Consider the following 10,024-nt stretch of genomic DNA (forward strand, 5'->3'; position numbering starts at 1 on the left):
TTCAATTTAAATTTGTTACAACTATAAAATTATTGTCGTGTCAATATCATCGAGGTTAGTCACAAACTCACAATAATGTAAGTGGGCTCTCTTTTTTCACTTTGCCTCTTAAACTAGTATGCGTTCTCTTTTTGTGCTTCCCATTTGGTTAATATATCATTTTCAAGAGAAAAAATAGTTACAATTTTATTTATTCTCTTCAGAAAAAAAATCTTTAGCTTGGAATCTAGTTGAAACTTTCTATTAATTGTTGGATTTATAGATACAAATGGAATTGAGCGCAATTAACTTTTTTCCTTTTCCCTTTTCTGTCACATACATCACCCTAGGTCAAATGCATGGATGCAATGTTTAAGAAACCATTTTTATCTGAAGGATGGATTAGCAAAACACGTACTACATTTATTTAATTTATTCATTTTTTGGTCAGGGATTTTACTTTTACTTTTACTTTTTAGCAAGAACCATATAGTATATATAATAGATATCGAGTATTAGAATTCAAAATTTATAAAAAGACAGAACTTGGCCAAACCCATAGTATTTCCCTACTTTCTTTTTTACCTGAAGGTGTTCAGACTTCCCCTTTTTTGCCCTCTTTTTCGAGAATTTGACCAAAACAATCCAATAAAGTAAACCATGTCTTTAGCCATGCTTAAGAAAAGGATTACTCCTAGCAGTTGTTAATTGGCTTTCTTGCTCCTCCTTTCACACATCAAGTACATATGTCTGTGAAAACATAAGCCAATGAAGAAGGGAAAAATGGACAAATTAAAAAAAAAAAACTCTAATATGGAATCTTCAAGAAATATCATAAAGTCTGGATAATCCTTCAATAACAAATCACAGTTCCAGTGAAGATAATTAACCTAACAACTCGCCTGTGTATTTTCACAATATAGATTCACTGCAGAGCTCATACAAGGGAAGCCGTGCTATTTTTCCAGCCAAATGACCTCCGACTCAAGCGTGGAGGTGTGAAGCTAAGCCCAAACATCTCCTTGATCGCCTGACCTTGTTGGGAGAACTTGATCAGCTTCGCAACGATAGCAGCACTCTCTGAAACATGATCAATATCCTCGGTGTTGCTCCACAAACGTTGGACTAGCTGCAATCTCCTTTTCTTTGAGTTCAAACCTATACCCCATTTCTGATATATTCTATTTCTTTCATCACTAGTCAATCTTTTGTTGACAAGCCTGCTTAGCATTCGTCTCTCCCGCAAAAGTGCCTTTAGGCTGTACATAGGTGGAGATGAAGTTTACGATATTGAAGATGCCATCAAATTCATTTGGCTTTAGCGTGAAAGTGGGGAGAGGGGGAAAAAGAGGATATACCTTGAAGCTAAAGTTAATGTCCGACCATCTTGTTCAACTGGGTTTCCTTTGGAAAAGGTTTCCTTCAGGAAGAAGAGCCTTCGTAGCTCCACCTCCATATAAATAGAATCCATTGGTTCACCTCTAAAAAGCAGGAAGAAATATGTCCTGTGGACCAAAGAAACATTGCAAGTTTGCCAATGCCCTAATATCAGTCCCCGTAATCTTTCAAACTCCAGTGGCCATTGCAAAGGATCACCTGAAGACTCCAGCAGTGGATCGAGCCCAATATCTTTGAGAATCTTTCCTGGACTTTCAGCCACACAATCAGTTCCTTGACCCTATCCTCCACAGAAAAACGACAGGTTAGGATGGCAAAATCGTGAGAAAGGCCTCAGTTTCAAGTTACTAATTCACCCCACAACCAATGCATGTCCAGAAACAACTAGTTACTAAATTGAATACCCCACCACAAAACTGTGAATCTACAAACCACGCCCACTTATCAGAAACTACAGTCAAATGCACGCAAATTATACTCTATTAGATTCACGCCATGGATAGCACAAGACATTCAGATTTTTGCTTTAGATTTACACACAGTTTCAAACAACACATCCATTGAAATTTCCTATAGTACGATGTTCAATATTAAATTAAAAAAAAAAACCTATGCATGAAACCTGCTTTCATAAGCATTTGACAAGAAGAAAAAAGTCATTGATATCAAACATTTTCTACTGGGAGCATCTAGATTCCACAACAAAAGGAGGAAAGTTATCTAGAAATTACAAAATATCAAACAAAAGTAAAACCATAACAAATTAGTAATGCAAAGTGGCAGCCAGGCAGTTATCCCATAAGATGAATAGAGACTACAATAGAAAATTATGACACCTCATAGACAAGCTCAATACAAACAACAAATATGATCAGTCTTACCTGATCATCCATTTTATTTTCATACTGATGCTTGGCCATTTCTTTCAGTCCAGCAACAAAAGTATTGACACTGGGGATATCCTCATCTGCAGCATTGTTTTGAGATTTTAGGTCATCCACGAAGGCGCTACCATTAGAGGACTGTGAGTTGCTTCTTGACAATCTTCCACCATTTGCACCAAAGGTAAATGGAGGAATCTTCCAGTGCTTTCTGCGCAGACCTTCTGGTCTTCCTGGGAAGTTTTTCTCCAATCCATCCGGTGGGGTTGCTTCACCATCTTGTACTGTCTCAGAGTCAGGTGAAGATGACCCAACCATCAGATTAGCTCTACAACTCCTGCTTCTGGTCAACTTCAGACTTCTAGAACCAGATGCAGTAGTAGACGAGTCCCAACGGGACTGCTCCTCTGGGTAAGGAGTACCAAGAGAATCTATGGTCTTCTGAACTCTTTGAATATTTTGCTCCAATGCTCCATAAGTGAAGCCATTCTGAATGCCACTCGCTCGTCTAGAAATGGTTGATAAGAGTTCCCCATCTTCCCTGTTTTGATTACCAGGTACCCTTGGCATTGGAGACCTCCCTCCATTCTCAGTGTTGTCAACCGTTACAAATCTGTTATCCTCATCAGACTTACCTGTCTCGATACATTGAACTTCCTTGCAGATCTCATCAGAATCCTCTCCAGTTCCAGCCACAAATTCGCCATCCCCCAAACTAGCATCAGAGCAATGAAACTTGCTTCCATTTGACATCAACGTAGAAGCAACATTGGATGGAGAGCGGTCAAGACTATGTTCTGAAATCTGTCTGTGGGAAAGCTCTTCCCCTGCATTGTCTCTTTCACAAGATCGAGGTGCCCTAAATATTCGTATAGCAGGAACAGTTTCACCAGATGACTCTGATATCAAGCATTCATCTTCACATGCCTTTTTTTCTTCCATAACCTGAAGCATAAGTCCAGAAAATAGCAAGCTGGCACTCTGAAACCTTGTTTACCATTTAGAAGATAAAAAACAAATAGGAGAAATTACCAATAGTCTGGAAGCTTGACTTCCAACCATTTGTTGCAAGTCCTCAATCCGTGATTGTGCAAGATCCAGTTGCTTTGTGAGCTCCCTCACCTCTCTTTCCAACTGCAGAGGGTACACAACCATGTTACGAGCAATCCTCTGTAGAAAAGTATTGCAATGACCAACATTTTGTGCCCTTAACCTCAGTATAAGTCTGACACAAACACACACACACACACATACATATATATATATATATATATATATATATATAGAGAGAGAGAGAGAGAGCACTTTTACTAACAAATACTGAAATACCTATGGATGGGGTTACAAATATCAACTAGTTGTCGGGGATATTATGACTCATATATTCCAAGTGAAATAAACAGACATCATAAATGTCTCTGTGATGTTATAGAAACACAAATACATCATTCACCTAAATGTGTTTCTATTCTATTCAAGAATCAAATGTCAACTAGGACTACAACAAAAGATTCACATTTTATTGGTCTCTGTTTTCTTTATTTATTCTTTTTTGCATCTTCTAATATAAAAAAATTTTCAAAAAACAGCAAAACCTTTTCGATTTGCAAATCTTTCTTTCTCAGCAATGCTGTATGATCATTGATTGACCCTGGAGTGCTTAGTTCACTTTCCAATCTAGCAACTTCTCTTTGCAAATGCTTCACCAAGGCCTTGTCAGACATCACCACATTGACTTGTGCATTTGTGGAAACTTCCTTAGCACAACTAGCAAATAGTAGAGTATTTCTAGATTGCTCAACATGGCTTCGTGCAGGGCTCAAGGTGCAAATGATGGCAGTTCTTGCATTCCCACCCAAAGAGGGTTGTAGTATTCGTGTTAGCTTAGAATCTCTGTAGTTGACGTGACCATGTCTTCCCTTGCTGCATTAGATTAACACACCAAAGTTAATGAGAAATGAGCACCTTAAAATGACAACTTTTGAGCTCTAATATAGTATGAGAAATAATCAGAAGCACGGAATATACAGAAGAGAATTTAAAGATGGACATCCAATTGTAGTTACTCCCAACCAATTAAAAGGCACTTTCCGGGAAAAGTTTATATGGATTTAGAGAACCAAAAACCCATCAAACATGATAATTGTCAAGAAGCCAACTGAATTTGTCATGGAAGATAGAAAGACTACTCAACCTTAGCTTACGAATCACAGTTCCCAGGGTAAGTAAACTCCGATTGATGTGACAACCTTCTTTTAGCCTTTGACCAACGGATAATGCCTGAGATGCACGCTCACTCCCAGCCAGGTCAACAAAATTCTGCAGATAAAAACAGATTAACTTGGAATGACTAAGCTTATTTTATAAAAAAACTCACCAAATTACTCCCATAAATTCTTAGGGAAATAGAAATTTTTTGGGGAGATTATGTAGCAGTACCACACTGGCTGCCAGAGTGGTGGAGTTGTCCTTCCCTATAAACTCACGAGCTGAACTTTCAATCGTCTGAATCAAATGAAAAGTAGGTGTGTATAAGATTTTTAGGGTCCTCCATACACAGTTCTCACAAGAAAAATGTTCACAGAGGAGAGGGAGTGCTGGTATGTGCATACCAATCTAAGTATTTGATGAGATCTAGAGCTTGTTTCATTCAAAGAGGTCTCGCCAATTTGTCTTTGAGCTGCCCCAAATTCATAATTGAATAACTCATCATTTCCTCTTTTAAATAGGCAATGGAAATGACAATTCAGTATATTAAGTTTTCCTAACCTTCACAGATTGATAGGAGCTCCTTCAGATGATTCCAGTCTCTCAGAGTTTCTTCAGTGAGTCTCTCAATAATGGTCCCTCTCTGTAAATTTGATATGATTAGACAATTTCATAAACCTACAGGATGCAAGAAGAGACATGCATTCACCTCTGGATCATCAAGTAGCCTGAGTGGAGTATTATCTGTGCTAAGCAGGTCTCTTACAACTTCATTATAGATCTCCATTGCAGCAAACTTTAAAACAAATGCCCTTTCTTCATGCTGAAAAAAAGGCACAAAAGATAATTCGAAGCAGATAGCCAGACAAAGTAGAAGATGCATTGTGACAATCACAGCTAAAATAACAGCACCAGACTTGGTATTTTACCTTTTGTATGTAATCATAAATATCTGCTACTGTATACTCGGTAATCCCATTCATGGTGTATGTCTTTCCACTGCTCGTTTGCCCATACGCGAAAATGGTTGCTAAACCACAATATTTTGGAAATTGAAAAACATGAGCTTGTCAAGTATGCGTGAATTACAGCACCAATAAGCAAACAATAAAACCTTTATGATACTTACAGTTGATACCACTAACAGCCGAAAGAGCAATTTCCTTTGTTCCATCATCATACACTTTCCTTGTCGGACAATCACCTCTGAATACTCTGTCTACTCTCAGAGAAGTAATCCATGCAGCAAAGAGGAGGGGGGGGGGTGTTAAGGAAAAAATTACTTAAAAAACTTTGTGAAAATTTTCTAATGCAATTGTAGACAACTTAAGCAGCCGGTTAAAATCAGCAGAACATCAAAACCTCAAACTATCATTGTTGTTAATACATTGCAAAAATGTCAAGAGTATAGCTTAATAGCCTAACTCCATATTCACTTGCAATTAACAACCAGCAGTAAGTTGCATCAGATCCCTTGATGAGCCAATTACAAGCATTTATCTTGAAAAACAGGGTTAGAACACCAAAGTTTGAAGAAGATGGAAAACAATGTACAGTAAAGAGCCACAATATCTGGATTTAAGCTAAGAAAGACTGCTCAGACACATTCCCATTTCAATTTCAGATTGACACTTATAAAGTGAACAGCTAAATCCAGTGTCTTACCAAATGAATAAGCAGTTGGGAGCCCAGACCGCTCCTGGAGGCTATTCCGGTACAAAATGGTGGTCTCATTAATACATTCCCAATCCGAAACATCATTCCTCAAAATCTCCCTGTCGCTCAAAGGTCTCAACCTCACCAACACCAGAATCTTTTCTTCACTTCCATTTGCCATCCCTTGCATTTTCTCCCACTTCATCAACTCTTCTCCTCCAATAGCCCCCATCTCTCAAGAACCCACTTCCTTCTTTATCTCGCTAATTTTTCCAAAATTCGCTCCAAGATCACCAAAAATCAATAACCCATGGTTACGAACTCCCCAAACAATCGAAAAAATTAAATGCACAAAATTTCACTGTTCCATATAACTGCCCAAAAGAAGTAAGGCAGTTAGGCTGTTGAAGCAAAGCTGTCCCATCTTCAACAGCATTGCAACAGCCATCTCCAACCAGAATTCATAACTGCATCATTGTCTGCAACAGAAGAAGCTAATTAAAGAAAGTAACATTAGACAATCTAACAAAGTATGTGAAAAGGATTATTTACGAGGGATTAGTTGTGATTAGCACTTTTACTTAACCGTAGGCCTCAAGTTTTTTCCCCCAAAAATCTAATGGTCCATTCACGACACAGCTTTGCTTAATGTGGACCCAACAATGCTTCAATACCAAGGAACAAATTGTTTCTGCTCTTTCCTTTTCTGGTTTTTTTCTTTATAGAGCTCTGTAAAGGCTCGGTGTTCTCACAGTAGGTGGACCCTGGTGCAAATATATAAACTTGTAAATTATATATTCTAATTCTTCATTTCTTTAGAGAGAGAGAGAGAGAGAGAGAGAGAGAGAGAGCCGTAAAATTAATGAATTGCGTTCAGGCCCCTTCACCTTGAGTCGTTTTCAGAGAAACGGCAGCGACAGCTGAGGTTTCAGATGAGAAGGGGCTCCTCTCTAACTGACTGGCCAGAAGCTCAGAACTGCAAATTTAAAAATGCCGATTTTTTGCAGAAAAATAAACAAAAATGTAACCGTTGAAATTAAATTAAATCTCCACTAAAAGCATCAGATAATTCATGGGCTTTCAAAAGTAATATCACACTTGACCACGTAACCGCCAGCGCCGATTCCTCCGCATTTGAGAAAAACTAGCATGCAAATTGGATAACGTGAAATTCACTTCAGCGGTGAAATTGCTAGAACTTGAAAAAAATGCTGGGAAAAAAATAGTTAGTTTTTCTTATCTTTTCTTTTCGAATATTTAGTAGGGAGGAAAAGTTGTCTGAGAAACTCTGAACATCCGGGAAAATGGAGGAGAAGTGTGAATGTGAAGTTGTCAAAGGGATAATGAAGAGGTAAGAGAGAGAGAGAGCGACAGAGAAGGAACCTTTACGCGTCGAATAAAGTGAGTGAGAGGCGTATATGTGTATATATTACTCAAAAAAGAGATGAAAATGGAGGAGAATGAGACTGTGAGGGGTTGAATTCCAAAACTGAAAAAGAAATCCAGAGACAGCGACCAAATGGAACAGTGACTTTCGGCCAACCGCAGCCCTCCCCACCACCACCCCCACCCCCACCGTGGATCTAAAATACTGCAGCTGTCTAATAATAAAATGGCGACTCCACGCAGAACAAAATTAGCAAGCCCAGATAAGTGGAGAAGGAAGGACTCACAGAGGCCGGAGCTGAGAAGATGGAATGGTTCGGTAGCGCATTCCTGTTAGTCCCAACTTAGCAGATAGGGACTTGGGAGGACTTGGAGGGGCTGTTGCCAATTTTTTCAACTTTGCCTTGGCTGCTGCTATGCTGGCTGTATTCTCGGATGACGAAATTTATAAGATAGTCCTTCAGATCCTAAAGTAGAAAAATTACTCCCTCGAATTTAAAATGCAAAAATTTGATTTCTGTCTGATCTTGAACAATTTGTCTTTCTCGGACCAAATTGTTACTCTTTTTACCATTTTTAATGCACAAACCAAGGACATATGCTACGTTTTTGCCACTATAACGCATAGTTTGAAGGACATAAATAAGAGGAGGCGCTTTGCTAAGCAGACTAATTTGTAATTGATATAATTTAACTTTAATCTTTTTGAATGAGATTATCGACATCTTCCTTTTTTTTTTTTTGGGCAAAATGCTCCAATAGCCTTCAAACTATTACAAAAATCAACTTTTGCTCCTTCAATTATTAAATTGACATTTTGATAGTATTAACTTTTCCAACTAATTAAAACATATATTTATAACACTTCAGTCGGCTTGAGTTGTTATATCCAACAATAGAGATTGTTCTTGATAGTTTTGGCATGTCAAAAAATGTTTGTTATGTTGAAAAAGTCAAATCACTTTTTAGTCCTTCCTTTTAATATAGTCTTTCCCTTTAATCATGTACATATTATCATTCAAATTCAAATTTAGAATTTATAAGCGTAAGATTGAAAATAAAAGTACAGGCATCACAATCAAACCACTATTATTAAAAAGTTAAACTCTTAAAACATGATAAAATAATTGAGAGGAAGAGAGTAATATGTTTTGTGATAGGACATGTGTGATATAAAAGATGATTGAAAATATAAAAAAAAAATTTGAAAATGTATTTATGATATAAATAAATATTATTTAAAAAATATTGTACATAAACACTTTTGTTTTCAAAAAGAAAAGACACTTCCATGTGGCATAGATGATGTGAACATGGAGATTTTAGTCCAACAATTAGACTTGATAAGAACATAAAATGCTTCGTATCCTAACCAATGATCAATATAGTGTTTGAAACTGAAGTATGTGAGAGACCATATTTATAGGTTTTTTTCTTATACATAGGGGTGGAAAAAGATTTTAGAGGAGCATGCTGGTTCTATTTTAGCAATTTTACCAAATTCGCACCTTTGGGCAGGAAGAGCGGAAATGACGGGTTTGGGCTTTCCTTTTCTGGGGGAAAGCCTGGACGATAGCCACGTGCCCACGTGGCGGTCCGCTTGTCGGTGTAGAATATCGTACCAGACGAAATGCCGCTTCACCGTTGATGGATGAGATGCCAAGTGGCCAGCGGCGCAGGAGCGGAGCGGAGCGCCCCACTTTCCTGGTGCCCACTGGCCACTGCCCAGGCCAGCCCCGGCCCAGTACGACTGCGACGGAGATTGGAATTTGGGAAACTACACAACCCATCACTAGCCTGGTGCTACGTCACTGGGGCTACAGCATGCAAATTTTCGCAAAAACCACGCTGCGGACGAGGATAGTTCGATCAATTCAAACCTCCTATTTCCACCCAAAAATTCTTTTTTCAAAATTGATATTCCATCGTCATCCATGATCCATGTGTTAACACAAGGATTATCTTCACAATATATAAGGGGAATTATCTTACAAAATCCTACAATATATACAAAAAGAATCACCACACGCATTCTCATTTTTTAAGGTTCCAATTACTAATTTACCTTTAATTACAAGGGTAAAATGTCTCAATGAAATCCAAAAAAATTTCCCACAATTAGTAGATAACTCATTAACTGCAAATTTCTCACACGAAATCCGACATATTCTCCTTAACTTCCATCATCTTTCTATATAATTACATATATTATAAAGTGATATGACGAATAAAACTTTTTTTAAAAGATAATTTTGATAAATATATCTTTTGTTAACTACACATATTAGGGTGTGTCTTGAATACTATTGTAGTAAAAATACACCGTAGCACTTTATAAAATTCTTGATCTACCCTAATCATAAGGTCAAATTGGTCTTCGTCTATTTAAATACAATCAACACATAGTTATCCATTGAAATTACCCACTAATTACAACTTATAACAACTCCCACATATTCCTCTCAACTTCTATTACCTTTTTATCTATATCTCCGTTTGGATTAGCTGTTTTTGGG

General features: G+C 37.7%; 1 protein-coding gene across 11 annotated transcripts; it reads right to left on the reverse strand.

Annotated features, from left to right (window-relative positions):
• Positions 1–788: 788 nt before the first annotated feature.
• LOC140004116 (kinesin-like protein KIN-7E) lies at positions 789–7,942 on the reverse strand. Of its 11 annotated transcripts, none has more exons than XM_072079272.1 (16): positions 7,796–7,942; positions 7,010–7,098; positions 6,698–6,886; positions 6,132–6,601; positions 5,596–5,685; positions 5,396–5,496; positions 5,176–5,289; positions 5,028–5,109; positions 4,871–4,938; positions 4,698–4,763; positions 4,453–4,577; positions 3,854–4,181; positions 3,291–3,392; positions 2,259–3,203; positions 1,338–1,657; positions 789–1,238 (listed from the first exon to the last, which is right to left on the reverse strand). In XM_072079272.1, exons 4-16 carry the CDS (start codon positions 6,352–6,354, stop codon positions 917–919), a joined length of 2,886 nt encoding a protein of 961 aa, XP_071935373.1. In that variant the 5' UTR covers positions 6,355–6,601; positions 6,698–6,886; positions 7,010–7,098; positions 7,796–7,942; the 3' UTR covers positions 789–916. The 11 variants fall into 11 exon arrangements, with proteins under 11 accessions (XP_071935373.1, XP_071935374.1, XP_071935372.1 ...); XM_072079273.1 differs by having other exon boundaries at positions 7,506–7,915; XM_072079271.1 differs by having other exon boundaries at positions 7,221–7,915.
• Between the last annotated feature and the right edge of the window lie 2,082 nt (positions 7,943–10,024).

This window comes from Coffea arabica, chromosome 2e, assembly GCF_036785885.1.
Source record: "Coffea arabica cultivar ET-39 chromosome 2e, Coffea Arabica ET-39 HiFi, whole genome shotgun sequence".
NCBI classification, from domain to species: Eukaryota; Viridiplantae; Streptophyta; class Magnoliopsida; order Gentianales; family Rubiaceae; genus Coffea; species Coffea arabica.